This window comes from Pseudopodoces humilis, chromosome 21, assembly GCF_049639895.1.
Source record: "Pseudopodoces humilis isolate 2021_Gansu_Grassland_sample_001 chromosome 21, ASM4963989v1, whole genome shotgun sequence".
Classification (NCBI taxonomy): Eukaryota; Metazoa; Chordata; class Aves; order Passeriformes; family Paridae; genus Pseudopodoces; species Pseudopodoces humilis.
In genome coordinates this window covers 11144363-11162612 of record NC_142220.1, presented here as the reverse complement: position 1 = coordinate 11162612, position 18250 = coordinate 11144363, and the positions used below count along the sequence as shown (strand labels likewise).

Here is an 18250-nt window from a genome sequence, read left to right as displayed (position 1 = left end):
AATAAAGACCTCTGAAGCATCTTGTGGTTTTACTGTAAACTTTAACTCTTTAACGCTTTAACTCAGCCACACCCGGTGGGCAGTAAGTGATGCCTTTGGAGGGAAGCCAGCTCTCCATGCTGCTAAACACGGATGAGCTGCAGTCCATCTCCCACCACCTGACCACGGGGAGAGCAGCACGTGGGGCCGGGCTGGGGGAGCTGGGGTGTTCCCCTGGAGAAGGGAAGGCTTTGGAGAGAGCTTAGAGCCCTCTCCAGTGCCTAAAGAGCCTCCAAGAGCAGGAGAGGGACTGGGGGAAAAGGCCTGGAGTGACAGAACAAGGGGAATGGCTTCGAGTTGCATAGGGCAGGGTTAGGTGGGATATTAGGGAGAAAATTGTTCCGTGTGAGGGTGGGCAGGCCGTGGCACAGGGTGCCCAGAGCTGTGGCTGCCCCCGGATCCTTTGAAGTGTCCAAGGCCCGGCTGGAAACTGGGGCTTGGAGCAGCCTGGGACAGTGGGGGGTGTCCCTGCCATGGCACTGGATGAGCTGCAAGGCCCGTCCAACCCAAACCAACCTGGGATTCCAGAGCTCCGTCAGGCGCTGCTCGCAGCCCGGGGCCGTCCCTCCCTGCTCTCCCCTCCCCACTCGCGTCCCAAACCTTCCCGTGTCCCCTCCCCTCCCGTGTCCCCAGGCCCGGGGGGCTCGGGGGTGCGGCGGCCGCGGCTCCGCCCGCAGCCACCGGAGGGAGCCCGCGCTCCGAGCCCGGCCGGGAGCGACGGGAACGGGATGGGAAATAACGGGGAGTGATAACGGGTGATAACGGGGGGGGGCATAGCGAGGGGATAACGGGGGGGATAACGGGGGGATAACGGCTGATAACGGGGGGATAACAGGGTGGATAACGGGGGGGATAACAGGGTGGATAACGGGGGGGGGGGCATAGCGAGGGGATAACGGGGGAATAACGGGGAAATAACGGGGAAAATGTGCAAAGGAGGCGCCGAAGTGCCCTGGTGCAGGGTGTCACCCAGCAGCTCCCATCCCACCCAGCTGTGCTTTGTGTTTGCGGCCCCGGTGGAGAGCCAGGGAAGGGGCGTGACATCAACCCACCCGAGTCAGCCCGAGCGAGAGAGTTCCAGGGAATTACGGAGCATCCTGGGTTGGACGGGACCCACAGGGATCATCCAGTGCAGCTCCTGGCCCTGCACAGACACCTGGAGAGCCTGTTCAGTGCCCCACCACCCTCTGGGGGGAGAACCTTCCCCTGGTGCCCAGCCGAACCCTCCCCTGACACAGCTCCATGCCGGGTTGGGGGACAGGATGTCAACTCTGCTGTGATTCAGTGGATGTCTCCCTTCAGACCCTTTCCAAAAGGTTTTCAACCCTTCACCTTGTTTCTTTTTGAAAAGTCCTTTTGCTCCACGCACTTCCAAAACTGCATCCTTGACACAAAGCAGCCCTGCAAGTCTGAGGTGCTGTCCTCAATTGATGCCACTCAATAGCTTTAGTTTCCCTACAGGAAATTGTGATCCTACCTGCTCCTCAGAAGGGAAAGATTTTTCCCCGCTTCCAGGTGCCAACCCCAGCAGGACCCAGGGTGACCTCTTGTGCCAGGGCTGCAGCTCACAGGGGCTCCAGTGCTGCTCCAGCAAGCGGTATCACCTCCTGGGCTTGTAGCTCAGCAAAATGAGCACACAGGAAAATAAATACACTGTGAGGGCATGGAGGGCTGGCACAGGGTGCTCAGAGCAGCTGTGGCTGCCCCTGAATCCCTGGTAGTGCCCAAAGCCAGGCTGGACAGGGCTGGGAGCAGCCTGGGACAGGGGAAGGTGTCCCTGCCCTGGCAGGGGTGGCACTGGGTGGGCTTTGAGGTCCCTCCAAACCAAATCATTCTGGGATTCTATGATTCCATGGGATGGCTGTGCAAGCAGGCTGGTGGAGCAGAGTCCCCCTCTAAGCCCCCAAAACCCCAAAAAGCAGAAGCACCTGAGTTATTCTGACTTTTATTTCATTGCTTCTTAGTCCACACAGTCGGTATAAAATCAGAAAAGCAAAGAAAAAAAAAAAAAGGAGAATGCCAAAAAACCCCAAAATGAACCAAAAAAAGCAACAGTGTCTGGAGTCCTCAGAGGCAGCCTGGGGTCTGTGCTGATGCCTGTTCCATTCATGGCCAGACTCACTGCTGACAGACAGAGGACTCACATCTCGCTCTGGTGCCAGAGCCCCATGGGCTCAGGCCAGAGCTGCTTCTGTTCCTCTGCACCATGGAGGGGAAAAAGGAATCTTGGTTATAAATGCTTTATTAAAAATAATAGTAAGAGCAAATCTAAGTACAAAAGCAGTTATAGCTTATTTATATTACACAGAATTATTTCTTATTTCTAGCTTGGTTGTTTACCTCAAGGTCATTAACTGAATTTCCAGTGACTAAGGTTAAATGGCTTAGGATAAGGAATGGTAAATAGATAGCACCATTTCATACATCTGGTATTGGATTTCAGGGACAGGCTGGGCTGGCTGCTGTCTCAGGGCAGTTGAGCGCCACCGCAAGGACAGAGCACGTTCCAGGCTGGGAGCAGCAGTTCCCAGTGCTTGGCACAGCCCAACCCCAGCAGCCGAGCAAGGGAGGATGGCCCAGCCTGGATTGCAGCTTGACCTAAGTGATTTAAAAGCCCAAATTCCAGTGGGTGTGGTGGCAAGGCAGTGGGACTTAGGCACATAAGTCATTTAGGCACTTGGGGCAATCAAGGCCTTTGCTCCGGAATCCTTCAAACCTTTTGGAAACATCTCCCGTCAGATCTGGACGTGCCCTTTGGATCACAGCATGTGGCAGGAGCAGGGCCCAGCCCTCGGCTGCGGAACCAGGTGTGACCGATCCACACCAGCCTAAAACCAGAGCTGGGGTTCTGATGGGTCAACACGAGCTGGGACAGGGCAGGAGAGTTCAGCTCAAAGAGGATTTTGCATGAGAAAAAAATCACTGCGCTCTTGTTACACTGTTAGGAGTGAGAGTTCTTAGGCACTTGCTTCAGGCTTTAAAACAGCGCATGGTCAACAGAAGCAAACAAGACTATGTACATATATGTAAAAAGTGTTATAAATAGGTTTTTTAAACCACAGATACTATATACATCTTCAATTACCAAGGAACCCTTTGAGTGTTTCCTCTGGGAGTCGGTTTGGTTTGGTTTGGATGGGAGGGTTTATTCCTTTTTTGGGTTTTCTGGTTAATTTTCTTTTCCGTTTTCTCGTCTATTGTGGCCCGCCTGCGTCTCCTGTGAGGACGTCGTGAATGCCCCGGCCACGCCAGGCCACGTCCCGCGGCGTCACTCGCGCTTCCGGAGGATGACGTAGATGATGCCGCTGGCCAGGGCCAGGGGGAAGGCCAGCCACGCCAGGATGTAGGCGAAGCCGTAGGAGGTGTTTTCCGAGGCTTGGTGCCAGTCTGTGTGCCTCACTGTGAAGATGGCAGCGCCGCTCATCACGCACAGCCCTGAGGGTGAGCACGGGGATGTGTCAGTGCTGCAGCATGGCCAGGTCCCCAGGGAACCTGAGCCACACGGGCCAACGCCAGCGTCAGCACGGGAGCTGGCTTTGTTATTGTACCCCCGAAAACTGAGAATCTCCGGATTTGGGGAGGGGATGCTGTAGGCTCTGGCCTGGCTGGAGGTGAGCGGGGATGTCTCTGCTGTGCTCAACAAGCAAAGCCAGAGGCTCCGGAGCAGACAAAGCTGGAGCATCACCTGGGCTAAGCCATCCCTCAGGCAGCCCCAGATTGGGGATGCTGCTCCAGACCAACCCCACTCCCCTGGAGCCCTGCTTGAAATCCTGGCCTGAGCCAGGTCCCTGCAGCGTTGTGAGAGGTCAGGCACGGAGCTGAGCTTTCAAAGCAACGGTTTCTGTATCCTCTCCCTAGGTGATAAAAGCCACAAACCCAACTGGGCCTCAGGGTGCTCTGGCTGTGACCCCAATCCTTCACTGCTGCACCAGAAGCTGAACTGCAAACCTCATTCCCAGTAAACCCTGCTCCTTGAAAACCCTGTTCCTTGTAAAAAACCCTACTCTTGAAAACCCTGCGCCTTTAAAACCCTGGTCCCCACAAACCCTGGTCCTTGAAACCCCGGCTCACTGCAAACCTTTCTGTGCCCATGGCTCCCCCCCTTCTTCCCTGGCACCCCTGAGCAGCCAGGGCCTGTGCAGGTCCCAGGCCCAGTGTCTGGCCAGGCCCAGCCCCAGTGGGCAGCGTTTAAGCTTTGTTGCAAACCCCCCCATCAGGGGTAGGCACTGCCCAGGGTTCACACAAAGCCACCTCTATTCCTGCCCCAAACAAGCTCTTTGAGTCAATCCCAGTAGTTCTATTATCCAGCCGTGGGGCTGTTGTTGGAGCCAAGTTCCAAATCCCCTGCTCGGACCACAGGACCACCTACATTTCAGCACCGTGATATTTGAGCTGTAATTCCACTTGACACTGCTCCTTTTGTTTGGAGAAAGTGCACAAGTGGGAATTCACTTCATTAAGGCGCCGCTGGAGCAGTTTCCATTCTCCAAGCATGGGAGCCAACTCCCACTGCCCGGCCCATGCACAGAGAGCACAGCCATTGTCTGGGGGACAGGGGACAGGCGTGTGGCCATGCAGTCACCTCCAGACAGCTACATACAGCGGCGATTGTCCACAGCAGGGATTTGGCCAGCCAGAGGCAAACTGAGTGGCCTCACCCTGCATCCCCTTGGGACACCTAGCACAGCACGGACAGGAGGGCTGCAATCCCTATTGCTGCTCCTCTGACAAGGAGGACTCACCAGCAGTCACTCAGGAGAGAGAAGCCTTCTTCTCCCAGGTCTATCAGAGAAGGTCTCAGGCAGGTAATTGCATTATTAATGCCCATTTCCCCTCCTTGGCTCCATGGCTCTAAGGGGTTTCCATACATCCCTTTCTAGAGATCTGAACTCCACCTGCGCTGTGGCCAAGCAGATCCACTCCTCATGGATTTAATGCCAATAAAGGTTAGCTCTGGATTTCTCCAGGGTTTGGGAGGGCCAGTTGCTTAGAGGATGCCCAAAAACTGTCTAAACTCAGTGAATGAATGCTAAAGTAGAAGGACCTTGGGTGACTTCTAGTTTAACATCTAAAGCTCTAGGAAAGAATCAGTGTCCTTCCCAGACGCTCTGTCCTAATGCAGCCAGGACCTTGAAGCACCATTACATTTCTTAGCCTGAACTCTTGAAAATCCTCTCCACTGGTTTCATAAATGCAAACATAAACAGAGCCAGTGGCTTTACAGCATCAGTACTTGGGGAACTGCAGCATGGGACGTGAGCTGTGGCTCCTTTCCAGCAATGAGTTCTCAAAGAGTTAAAAATGGCAGCTGACAGTCCAAGTCAGAGCTCACCCTGCAGCTCCAGGGCTCTGTGCTCATGGGGAAAGCACCAGGCCCCCTCATGGCAAGTTTATAAATAATCACTGAATCCTCTATTGCCAAAACAGGATCGTCACAACTTTCCCCACCCCACCAGCAGCTGTGGAAGCCTCACCCAGCCTGGTGAAGGGTCCCAGAGCCAGCACAGCCACCCTGGACACCCAAGCCTGAGCCCTGGGGAAAAGGCAGAGCTCTTGTTCCACTCCCCTCAGCTTTGCCCCAGTTGCTCTGGTGTCCTGTCCCTCCAGAGCCTTCCTGGCTGGGACAGAAACCTTCTTGCACCTTCCCTGTGCAAGGGCAGAGGAGCCTGGATGCAAAACAGCCCAAGAGCTGGATCCATCTCAGGAGTGTGAGACATCAACACCCCCGAATTATTCCCTTCCCTTCCCTTCCCTTCCCTTCCCTTCCCTTCCCTTCCCTTCCCTTCCCTTCCCTTCCCTTCCCTTCCCTTCCCTTCCCTTCCCTTCCCTTCCCTTCCCTTCCCTTCCCTTCCCTTCCCTTCCCTTCCCTTCCCTTCCCTTCCCTTCCCTTCCCTTCCCTTCCCTTCAGCAGCTCCTCGGTGTCCCCGGTGTGCCCCAGAGCTGCTTGTTCCCTCCAGGCCCTGTCCCTGCTGGCAGTGCCACCCCTCAGCCCCGCTCACCTGCCAGGATCTGGAAGACTCCAGTGATGTAGAACCTGCCACCCTTGGTGAGCGTGAAGAGCTGGCAGAAGAACAGGAACAGCGACAGGATGCTGAAGATGACGGAGAGGATCATCATGGCTTGGACAGACTGCAGCCATTCTGGAGACAGACAGACAGACAGACGACACTTCAGCCTGGGCACCATGGAGCCCCTCCTGTGCTCACGGCCAGGCCACCTCCCACCCTGGCTCCTGCAGGGTTTGGGGAGCTGGGCCATATCCAGTGCTGCCCCAGCTGCTGAGATGCCCAGCACGGGCTGCTCCCGGGATCTGGGATGCCATGTGGGTGCCACAGGTCAGCTGCTGGAATACAATGGACCACAGGCCTGGGCACTGCCTGGGGAGTATTTACCACAAAACAGAACAGAGACAAAAACCCTGAGCTACACAAAGCAGACAGAGCCTCTCCCCCAGCTCTGCGCCTGGCCCTGGCTCTTCAGCTGTGCTGCAAACACCAAAGCCATGTGCAACAAGCTCTGGGACACCGTGCTGGCCTAGCCCTGAGGGCAAATAAACACACGGGAACAAAAACACCCTCTGCCCCTGTGGAGCTGAACCTTTGGGAAGTCCTCCCCAGCTGCCAAGAGCAGCTGTGGCCCAGAGCAGACCAGTTAAACCAGCCTGTGTGAGTCACTGCTCAGCTATTTCCAGCCTTAGTGGGTGTGTAACTCCCCACGTAAAAAAAAATATAAATAAGCAAGCAGAATGCAGCTCCATGCCACGAGCTGCTGCAGCTTGACAGAAAGAGGCAGTGCTCACAGATACCTCTGCCTGCCTCCTTCTTTATAAGGCTTGAAATCAAAATGCAGGACTCATACAGGTAAACTGAGGCACAAACCACACAGTGAAAGACAGAAAAATCCTGCTTGGGGCTGGACAGGATTAGGCAGCACTGAAGCCTCAGACTCAGTCCTATGTTCCTGCCAATGTTTTACTCCCACCAATTTCAGGCCCCTACCTGCAGAATTGGAGCAAAACTCCCAAATGAAGCTGCCCTTCAGCTCCACCAGCCCTGACCTTGGAGCAGCAAACGAGGCAGCTGAGACTGTCCAGGGCAGTGTCTGCCCCAGAGCAGCGACCACATCCCCACCAAATCCCTGTGAGCAGTGCTCGGGGAGGGGAGAACAGAGTTTGGACCAGAGAGTGAGGCACAGCCTCCAGCTGGGATGGCAGAGGTGATCCATGGGCACTCCCAGCAAATCCAGGGCTGCAGGGAACATCCTGTGCCTCTCAGTCACGTCTGTGTTTGACTTGGGGCCAGGATTTCTACCCCTCGTCTTTGCCTCTTGTCTCTGGATGTGCAGGCAAAGGAGCTGAGGCAGTCCCTGCTCTCAAAGCTCTGCAACCACCCAGAGCAGCCCCTGCTGCTCACAGCCAGCCTATCCCCTCCCTGTCACACTTCCCATCACAAACCACTCTCCAGCTCCAGAGCGCTGCGTTCCCTGTGTGCCAGCTCTGCCATTCCTCAGGAAGGAGCAGCTAGTGCTGCTTCCAGGAAATCCCAGGGTGGATTTCATTGCAATGTGCACACAAAATGTCCAGTGTATTTCCCCTGTCTCAGGCAGCCTCAGCCCCACCGGCCCCTTCAGCTCCGGCTGTCTTCCACCAGTGGGGAATGGGACGAGGCAGTTCCAGCACCAACAAAACCATCATAAATCCTTGCTCAGATCAGACCAGAGAAGTGCTTGGAGGATGTGCAGCTGCTGAGCTGAACCTCCTTCCACTCCTCAGCACAGACAGGCTCCCATCCCAGCTCGGGGATGCTGAGCTCTTCTCTCACCCCTTCCCAAGCCCTGCAGCTGTGTCCAGCTCCGTGCACCAGCTGAGCCAAAGCCAAGCCCTGCAGTTTCATCCAGGACCAGAAAGCCAAGTCTTTTGTGACTGCAAAGGCCACGGGATCCGGCCCGAGAGGAGCCCTTTCTGCCGGAGGTGGATGCTCCCACTGCTGGTTATTTTAGGAGAGAACTGTCTAGACGGAAAGCTGAGCTGAGCTGCCCTTTAATTGCATCCGCCTCCCCTGCCTGGTTTTTGGTTCTGAATGCAAATGATTTATAGGGGCTTTGCAAAATCCCATTGTAATAAAGAGCCATGTCAGAGGCAGAGAAAGGCAGTGCTGAGGGGGGAGCTCACCGTGGCCGGAGGGTTTGGGCAGCCAGCCTGGGAGCAGGGAAATCAGGAGATGATCCCACAGACCAGAGCTCTGAGCCTGCTCACATCCAGCCCTCCACTGACTTTTGCTGGCCTCCTTTGTGAAAACAAAGGCAGGATCCCAGCACAGGGCTGAGGCCAGGAAAGTGAATTCCAGAGCTCCATTAACTCCGCGGCAGCTGCCCACAGACTCCAGCTAGAGTAGGATAGCTAGTTGCCTTTAATACACTTAAAATCAGCCCTATAAGTACAGGTAGGGTTTTTACCTCCTCAGCCCCACGTGCCTTTAACCCCTGTGCTGTCAGTGCTGTGTCCAGCCCTCAGGATTTCAAACACAGTGAATGTCGCAGAGGGAGCTGCAGCTGGGCTGTCAGCACTGTTTACTCCCAGGCTGTTATTTGTGGTTTCCCCTGGGCAGCGAGCTGGTTATCCCATTTTTCCCCTGCATCTCCTCAGTTCTGTGTTTATATCTTTGTTCTTCAGGAGGAAGAAGAAAAGGAAGCAGCATGGAAAGGACAGATAACACCCTGCACACTGCTTCCGGAGACGACCCGGCGGGAGTGGGCTCTAAGCCCTTTCAGGCACCAGAGACAAAGCAAGAAGTTTTTACAAAACAACTTTGAATTTTCCTTAAGTTCTGCAAGCCCTGATTTGTTCATAGCACTACTTACAACAGCAGGGAGAAGACTTCAGCCCTGAGATGATAAAAACTGTTGTTTCACTGCCCTAAAATCCAGCATGAAAGAAATCCAGAGCAGAAATTGGAACCCAGAGCAGAAATTGCAGTTGAATCTCCCAGAGAGACAGCAGCCAACCCAGCCCTGCTTGCAGGGACGCTTTATGCCCTGACAGGACTGACGGGGCAGGGAAAAACGTGCCCTTGGCCAGGAGCAGAGGCCTTGAGGGACAGGCTTTGCCTCCCCAGGGTTTAATTCACACCCCCCACCTTTGGCCCCAGCCAAGGAGGAAAAACAAAGTGCACACTGAAGACACTTATTTGAGCACTCAGCTTACCCACTGCTCTAAGAGCTCCCTAAATTAGTGCTGTGCATTAAAAACCCCACCATGCTGGGATCTGCAGCTGATGGGAACGTTTTACAGATGGGAGTTTTCCTTTTGCCAAGTGTGTATGCTCTGTACATTTGAAAAGCAGCCACTTCTAGAGAGGAAAACATCCATTAGGGAGGTAACAGTAACATATAATACAGCCAAAGCTGGAGGGAGGGAAATTCATGCCCCCAGCTGTAAAACCTGCTGCTTCCATGCTTCAAGTTACATCTCAGCAGGGTCAGGAGCAGCACAGGTACAAATGGACCAACCCAGGGCTGCCAGCAAAAACCATGTTTTCTGAGCAGAGTTTCTCCAGAGCACACTCTCAAGTGTCAAGGCCTGACCAAGACCCTGAGCCCAGCTTACATCCTGCCCTCTGGAATGGCCAGGTTGCAGCAAAACACTGGGACTTGCAGTGGTTTTGATATTCAAACACCCCAAAGAGGGCTGGAAAAGGGTGAATTGGAGATGCAGGAACACCAGCTGACCTGCAGCACTCCCCAGGCTGCACCTCAGACAGAGGCCCCAAGGTCAGAACAGCTCAGGTGCCTGCGGTGCTGCCCTGCACAGCCCAACAGCCCAGACCCCCCATGCCCCTGTCCCCAGGGCTGTGGGGACACCTTTTCTGTAGAGACACCTTTCCTGTGAGACATCTCTCCTGAGGAGACACCTCTCCTGAGGGGACACATCCTCCCCATCTGTCCATCTGAGCCACTGCACAGTCCCAGGGGAAAACCAGGGAAAATCCATCTCCACTGCAGATTTCTCCTGCTCTGGCCCAGCCTCCCTCTGGCACAGTCAGACATTCCCGGCTGGTGCTGCCGGATGCTCAAAGCAGCAGCACCTTGGAGCAGGTTTGGCTCCCAACAGCTGCTCCTTTCCAATCCTGCCATGTCTAGCCCCTGAGAACAACCACATTGTGCTGGATCGATGTATTCCTGGAAATCCCACCAGCAGAGGGGGATTCTAAAGAGCTCCAAAAGTGTTTGTGAGGGCCAGGGGATGAGCAGAGGAAACCCTGGGGCTGCAGGGAGGCGGTGACTGAACACAGCGCTACCAGTCCTGTCCCAGGCCTCCTGCTCCTCTTCTGCAGCTCCTTCAGATGGAGATGAACCCCTCAAACCTCTGTCTTCTCCTCTCCTCCTCTTTTCCTCTCAGCTCTCCTCCCTTTCCTTCTTGAAGCTCCATTCAAGAAGTCCATGAAGCCAGGACATCCAGAGCTCTCCAGAGCTGCCACGCTCCAACATCCCATTGGAGCTCCCATCTCGTCCCAGGCCACTCCTGATGCAGCTGAGGCAGCAGAAAGTTGTTGGCACCACGAAAAACTCCTTCCAACAGCTCCACAAAGCCCAAGGCAGCTCCTTTCCCAGGCCCTCGGCTCTGGCCTCCTGCTGGCCTGTGCTGAGGTGGCAGATCCATCTTTCCATGCCCAGATCCTCCCAAGGGCTCCAGACCAGCTCCCGCTGATGTCCAGTCCAGGCAGCAGGAGTGGGCAGCAGTGGTGCTTGGACCCACAGACCTGGTGCAGGGTCACTGCTCCCACAGGGACATCCCAGAGTCTCATTGAGGCCCAAAAAAGGTTGGTTGAAGGGTTCTCCAGCACCACACTCTGCAGGGGACTCCCCCAACCTTTCTTCTGGTTGGACAGTCATCGTTTGCCCACGTTGCCTTCTTCCTCCTGTTCCTCCATGGGCCAGAACACAAATAGGGCAGGGAAGGTTGTCTAACCCCACCTTTCAGAAAAAAATGGGAGCCAAAGACATCTGGAGCAGCTGAGAAAAAAACAGCACCTGTTCCCAACCTCTCCTTATCAGATGCTCTTTGTAAGAAGAACCAGCAACAATAAAAAAATGGCTTTAAGCAGAAGAAATCCCTTTCTTATTGAAGGCAAGAAAGTTATGGAACAAACTGATCTGAAATATAAAATATTCTCTTGGAATAGGAAATTTTTAGATTTTAGGAGTAAATTTTTTACTGTGAGCATGGGCAGGCCGTGGCTCAGGGTACCCAGAGCAGCTGTGGCTGCCCCTGGATCCCTGGCAGTGCCCAAGGCCAGGCTGGACATTTGGGCTTGGAGCAGCCTGGGACAGTGGGAGGTGTCCCTGCCATGGCAGGAGTGGCGCTGGGTGAGCTCTCAGGTGCCTCCTAACCCAAACCAGTCTGGGATCCTGTGAACACCGAGGGATGAGTTGCAGTCCCCCAGAGCTGGCAGAGAGGGTTCAGTCCTGCCCGGTGTCACCCATTATTAATGAAATTATTAATAAAATCTGCTCTGGGCAACAACCTGGGCTTTGCTTGTGGCCATCACAGGGCCCCCAGCACTCGGAGATTGGGAAGTGGCAGCTGGGCACTTCCCAAGGTTCAGGGGTTTCTTTTCTCTTTAAAACAGCCCCAAAGCACCAGACTGCCTGTGGACAAGTCAGCTGCAGGAGAAACTGTGAGAAGACAACAGGAGAAACGTCCCCTGCCATTCAGAAGAATGTGGTGATCTCCATGGATGGCCCTGTTGCCTCCCCACTTTCAGCACTCCCACCACAATCAGAGTAGAGCATAGTGGAAAAGAAGACTTCTTTCCTGCATAAAACATTTAGCTGCAGAAAGAAAAGGCCATTTTTGGAGGAAAAAATATCCCTGTCTGGAGATGTGAACACAGGATGGAATCTCCTCAAGAGCACTTGCTGGGCCCGGCCATGTGCCCCGAGCCAGGCTGGCGCACGGCCCTGCTGACCCACAGCCCCAGGATTCAGAGCTGAATTCCTGAGATAAGTCTTTTCCAGGAATGTCTGACAGCGCAAACGAAGCAAAGATTGCAACATTTTTTCCATAGTTCTCGTCCTCCTGAAGAAAAAAAAGCATTATCTAACAGCAAATGCAAAAATCAAAGCAACAAGCAGGCGGTTGTACACGGAGAAGGAGTGGGAATGTGCCCTGGACTCCTGCTGGGGTGGCTCAGCCCTCGGACACAGAGGGGCCGAGCCCTGCCAAGAGGAATTCGACCAATCCAGCACATCCCCAGGGGCTGCTGGTGTCCTGAATCTTCACTTGGCAGCCACCCTCAGCCCTGGCCTTGCTTTGCTGCCTGTCCCATTCCTAAGGGATAATGTGCAGGGTGAGGAGCACAGCCCAGAACCTGCCCCAGGGTGAAACGAAAGCAAATCCTGCTGGCAGCCAGATTTAAAAGTTCTGCTTCTTGTTGGGCATCCACACAAAGGTCACCAAGAGGAAGGTGCCTGGGTGACAGGACAGGGGAGGCTCAGCTGACACCACAGGGCCACTGCAGCAGCACCACCCCTCAAAGTCCCCATCCATGATGAACATGGGTGACCCAGCACCATCTAATTCCCAAATTCCACTCACTGAGTCCCGCTGCCTTTTGAAAAGAGAAGAAGAAATAACCACACCCCAGAGGCCACTGTGATGGCCAGAGCAAAAACTGCCCCTGTGTAAAATCTGAAAGTTCTGCCAAAACTCCTGATGAGGATTCATTGCTGTTTCCCCAGAGCATCTTGGCACTCCAGGATTAACCATTCAGTACCTTCCTAGGCACAGGGAAATGAATTTTTATGGCTCTCTGGAGACCACTGCAGCACAGCCTCTGTTCTGAGAGCTGTGACCAAGGATGGTTTGTAGTATTTGTATAGGAACATTCCTAATTTTGAAAATAAGCATATTCCTAGGAAAGGGGTGTGAGGATGAGGCAAGAGACAAGCATGAGCCTGGGAGGTGGCTCTGCCACAGTATCCTTGCCCTGTGACCACCCTGCTGCTCCAAAGAGTGGCCGACAGCAGCTCCTGGCAGTGGTGACAGGGTTGAGAGCGAGCAGGACCCACTGGAAAAGACCATGTGGCATTTTTGCTCTTTTTACAAACAGACCTTAAAAGCCCTACATAAGCCCAGGAAATCTCCTTTGATTTTCTGTTCCCACAGCAGTGGTGGGCTCTGGACCCTGCATCCAGTGTCCCACAATATGAAGAAGGTCCTCAGCAGCACTGCTCCCACATGCTGGCCGCAGAGTGAATGGGACACAAGCTTTCGTCCAAGCAAAACCCCCTTCTCCTGAGAAGCAGAACCTTTGAGTAGGTGAGGCTGTCAGAGAGCTGCTTAAGCCTTGATTAAGCTACTCAAAGAGCAGCTCACTGGGGCACTTTATTTGGAATCCCAGAACGGTTTGGGTTGGAAGGGACACTACAGATCATATTGCACCCCACGTGCCATGGGCAGGGATGCCTTCCACCAAATCAGGGCTATCAACCCAACTCAGCTGCTCAGCTGTATTTTCAACGGGATTATCTCGACTATGGTCCCTCTAATGGTGAAAAATCAGCCCTGGAAAGGCTCCAGCAGCTCTGGGAGCAGGCCATGGACACTCCCGTTGGGTGTGCAGAAACCACCCAACCGCAGTTTGGACAAGCCCCTCTCATCCCCAGCAGAGCATCCCGTAAACATCCAGAAAGAGCAGTGCAGGTTTGGAAAGCAGATTTGGGGAGGCTTTAGAGCGCTGGGTTCTGGGACTCCTAGGGGCAGAGCTGCCTTTCATTACAAAGCAGGGGCTCAGCACTTTCGCAGCTCGCATGACTGGCTCTGAAGCGGGGCTGCCGACGCTGCACCAGCCAGCACAGCCGGCTGCTGATGCGGGACGCGGCTCCAGAAGGCTCCTGGCCTGGGATCCGATTCCCTCGCCTGGGATGCGGTCCAGCCGCTTTCCCGGCTGGCCCGGACACCACCAGGCGTCAGCAGAGACCAGCGCCGGGGTAGGAGCGGCGCTGGCAGCGAGAGCAGAGCCCTCGGGGACAGCGAGGAAAGTGGGGACAGAGCAGCGGCATCGCGTCCCCATGTGGGCAGCGCGAGTGGCTCGCTCCCACAGGTCGGGCATTCTGAGCGGAATCTCCAAAAACCCTCTCACAGCCTCCCTTCGCTGAGGGACCCTGCTGGAGTGTTTAATGCTCCCCGTGTCACCGTGCCCCCCTCGCCAGGGCCACTCGGGCTGCTCCCACCCAGGCCCGCGTTCCCAGCACAGTGACCGTGTCCCAGTGACGGCGCTGGGACTCACAGCTGCTGTCACTGGGGGCTGCACTGTGAGAACGCGTGTCCGCAGGAAAGCAAAAGCCAGGCTAACAAAACAAATGCTGGCCCCAGCACCACCGACATCAGCTCTGTCTTCCAGGGAAACTGAGGAACGGGCTTGCCCAACTGTCTGACATGGATTTTGTGTTCCTGGTGCCACTGGTCACTCTGGAAACCGCGTGTCACGGTGTCTCAGCACTCTCTCCTCCCTTGCTGACCTCAGCAAACAGTTCAGAGGTGATGTCACCCAGTGTGACATCAGCCTTCCCCCGGCTGGGGCCCGCGGTGGCTGTTCAGCCCCCCGGGAGTGCAGGTGCACGGCACGAAGGGCCCGAGCACTCAGCACAGCCCCCACAGCCATCCCCAGGACCAGGGCTGTGCCCAAACCTCAGCCTGTGCCAGCGGCACAACGCAGGACGGATTTCCAGGTAGGGGACAGGTGTCCTATGGAGACAGAGTGTCCTCAAGGCCCAGTGGGCATCCTTCAAACCCCTCACAAGCAGAGCAAGAGAGACCTGTCCCAAAAAGAGCCCCACAGCCTCCAGCAGGGTAGCAGGCTCCCAGCGACCCTGCCCAGAGGAGCACCTCGTGTCTGCGCATTCAGGAGGAAAAATGAGCTGATAGCAGGAGACCGCCCAGCAGGGCTCCAGCCGTCCCCGGCAGTGCAGCTGAGGGTGTCCCCTGCCCTGGTGCTGCCAGGACCTGCCCCTCAGCCCGAGGGCAGCCGGGCAGAGCCATGGGCAGCACGTCTAATCCTCGTCCTGAGCCCCACCACAGCTTCAGGGACTGCGAGGGCGGCGGAGCAATCCCCCACTGCCGGGCCAGCCCCGTGTCCCCACACCGGGACACAGCACAGCCGTGCTCCTCCAGCGGGGGACACAGCAAAGCAGGCAAGGGGATGGGGTGGACGCGGGGAAATCCAAGAAGGAATCCCAAATAACCCGCATGGGCAAATCCCTCTTGATTCCATAGGTGCCGGGGGCAGGAGCAGCCCCGATCCCGGCGGACACAGCCCCGATCCCGGCGGACACAGCCCCGATCCCGGCGGACACAGCCCCGATCCCGGCGGACACAGCCCCGATCCCGGCGGACACAGCCCCGATCCCGGCGGACACAGCCCCGATCCCGGCGGACACAGCCCCGATCCCGGGGGCACTCACCGTTGGAGGAGGATGCCAGGCAGTGGAAGACGGTTCCGGAGGTGCAGTTCTGCCACAGGTCTGCCGTGTGCCCGCCGTTCACCAGCCATTGCTGCGGGACAGACACAGCCCGTGAGCAGGGCCCTGGAGGAGCAGGCTCCCATGGCTGTGTCCCCCCAGGGCCAGCCGTGTCCCCCCAGGGCCAGCCGTGTCCCCCCAGGCTTCGGCACCGAGCAGCCGCAGCCCCGCACGTGCCTGCCCGGCCAGGCGCTCCCAGGGACACGCTTTTCCTTAGAGAGGGGTTTGGAAAGTAAATCCCGATATTTGCTTTTAACTGCTTTAGCCCCAACGGCAGAGGAACAGAAGCTCTTTATGATCTTTAAACACGGAGCGAGTCCCGCGGGGCCGCGCTTCCCTCCCCTCGCCGGCCTCGCCCGCTGCCTGGCCGGGATATTTGAATGCTTCCACGTGATTCCTAACGGCTCAGAAGATTTTTGTAACGTTTTCCATTACTATTACCACCAAAAAGAAGAAAAAAAAAAAAAAAAAAAAAAAAAGAGAGAGAGAGAAACAGATCGGGAAAGAAGCCCCTGGTGAAGCAAGCTTGGAAGTCACCAGCTCCACAGAACAGCTGCCTTAGAGCCAACTCAAACCTCCCCCCGAGCAGCTGACGTGTTCACTGGGCTGCAGCCCCGGGACAGTGCTGGGAAGCCTCTGTGCTCCATCCAGCCCTCGCTCCTGTCGCTGCTCACACAGATTCAGCCTTGGAAGGTGGGTTAGGAAAAAGGGACTGTGCCTTATTCCCAGCCCCAAAGGAGGAGAGCTGGGGAGCAGAACTGCTGCGCTGAGGAGTCAGGGCCCAGCCAGCCCCGTTTGGGGGCTTTGCTCAGATTGTTGTGGTGCCCAAAGCCCAGTAGCAGGTGTACCTCTCTTATGAAAGGGAAGAGCAGCATCGCCCCAAAAGCTGGGATTTTGGGTGCTCCGAGGCTGCTCCTTGATGTGAACCATCAAGGGTTCAAGCCTGGGGAGGATGAGGAGAGAAATAGCCCTTGTTTCTCTGTCCCAACATGGATGCCCTGAGCACCTACCACAAATGCAGCCAAGCGTCCCAGCAGCTTCCCCTGACAGCACAAACTCCCTAATTCCCAAATCCCACTGTTACTGAGACCAGCAACCGGCCAGTAAAGGCTTCCTGCTAACAACCAGGCTGTAAAACCGGGCATAAATGAAAACAACGCCTCCTGCTCCTGCCACACCATATATCCCTGCCTCGTGGAACCCGGAGGAGGGAAAATCCGAACTCACACTAACGATGGTGGAGACGAAGAGCAGCACCAGCACGGTGACGTGGAGCACGATGATCCCCAGCAGCAAGAGCAGCATCTCGGCGGTGGTGGAGGGCAGAGCTGCAGCGGGACAGGGATGATGCTGAGTGTGTGTGTGTGTGTATCCGTCTGTCCGTCCGTCTGTCCGGGGGCAGCAGGAACGCTCCGTTCTGCCCCGCCCAGCGCGGGAGATGCTGCTGGGGCACTGCCCGGCGCCCAGGTTCTCCCCGCGGTCCCCGCCGACGGAGAGGGGTCCGAGCCCTCTGGACCCCGATATCCCCCAGGGTCCCCCGAGACCTTCCCCTGAGCCTGTTCCTCTCCCACCGAGGGGGCTCCTCCCAGTCCCCTCCCCGGGGACCTTCAAAGGGCTGGTCCCCCCCAGCCCCTTTACCCGAGAGGGGTCCGATCCTCCCTCCAAAGGGAATGTGCTCCCTGCGGGAGGGCTCGGGCTCGGCGCATCGCACCCGAGGGGCTGCCCGGCCCCGCTCCGCAGGGAAAGGTGTGTGGGGAGGGGGAATTGTCCACACACCCATGGCAGCAGTGTGGGCGATGCTGTCGGCCCCACCCCAGGGGGAATTTTCCTTGTCTTATCTGCCCTGGCGACCCCCGGGGAAAGGGCAGGGGGGGTGAGCAGGGGGCGTCAGCCCCTGCCCTGTCAGCCCCCTGGGCTACCTCGGCCCCTCTTCTCCGGGGGTGCCCTCAGCCCACCTCCCCTCGGCTCCCCCGGCAGAGGCTCTCCTGGACCCTCTCCCGAACAGGGGGAGGCTCTCTCTAGCCCATCTCCCCCCGGTGAAGAGGAGAAGGGGCTGCCCTGACCCCTCTCCTTAGGGAGCGCCCAGAGCGGGGCTGCTCCTCCCCTCCCTGTCGGCTGCGAGCCCCCGGCGGGTCTCTGCAGCCCGTGTCCCCCCGGTGCGGCCGTTCCCCGGCGGGGCCGTCGCTCCGTACTCACATCGCGGCGGAGCGGAGCGGGCGGCGGCGGAGCGGGCGCGGAGCGGAGCGGGCGGCGGCGCTGTCAAGTTTCCCCTTTAACCGGGGCCGCCGCCCCGTTTGCGTCTGCGGCAGGGGAGGGCTCAGCCACCGCCCGCCGCCCTCCTATAAACGGGGCAGCTCCCGGCTTGGCCCCGGCCCCCGGGACGCGGCTCCCGAGCCGCTCCCGCCCCACAGCGAGGAGATTTGGGGGGGACAAGAGACGAGCACCCCTTTCTCCTGAGCCCCCACTGCCCAGGAAGGCGGGGGAGAGGTGGCCGTGCCCCGCTCTCCGAGCGGCCCCCGTAGGTGGGGGTGACCTATAGCGTGCCCCGGGGTGCCTGAGCAGAACCGGCCCGGAGGGGACAGAACTCTCCACATCGGGGGTCCCCTCACTCCGGCCCAGTGGGTCTGTGCAGCCCTGGAGAGGGCTGTCCTGGCACAGGATTTGGGGAACGAGCATCTGGCTGAGCTGAAGG

The 18250-nt window shown here is 56.9% G+C and overlaps 1 protein-coding gene across 1 annotated transcript; it reads right to left on the bottom strand.

Annotated features, from left to right (window-relative positions):
- Positions 1 to 1968: 1968 nt before the first annotated feature.
- PMP22 (peripheral myelin protein 22) lies at positions 1969 to 17862 on the bottom strand. Its single transcript, XM_005530958.3, has 5 exons — positions 17755 to 17862; positions 16786 to 16886; positions 15502 to 15592; positions 6039 to 6179; positions 1969 to 3474 (listed from the first exon to the last, which is right to left on the bottom strand). Exons 2-5 carry the CDS (start codon positions 16861 to 16863, stop codon positions 3308 to 3310), a joined length of 477 nt encoding a protein of 158 aa, XP_005531015.1. The 5' UTR covers positions 16864 to 16886; positions 17755 to 17862; the 3' UTR covers positions 1969 to 3307.
- Between the last annotated feature and the right edge of the window lie 388 nt (positions 17863 to 18250).

What these genes read in the sequence shown, in the direction of transcription:
- PMP22 (XM_005530958.3), bottom strand. Translation starts at nt 16,863, where the DNA reads ATGCTGCTCTTGCTGCTGGGGATCATCGTGCTCCACGTCACCGTGCTG. An exon ending in TCGTCTCCACCATCGTTAGT is followed by an intron (nt 15,593 to 16,785) that starts GTGAGTTCGGAT and finishes TCTGTCCCGCAG; the next exon opens with CAATGGCTGGTGAACGGCGG. An exon ending in CCTGGCATCCTCCTCCAACG is followed by an intron (nt 6,180 to 15,501) that starts GTGAGTGCCCCC and finishes GTCTGTCTCCAG; the next exon opens with AATGGCTGCAGTCTGTCCAA.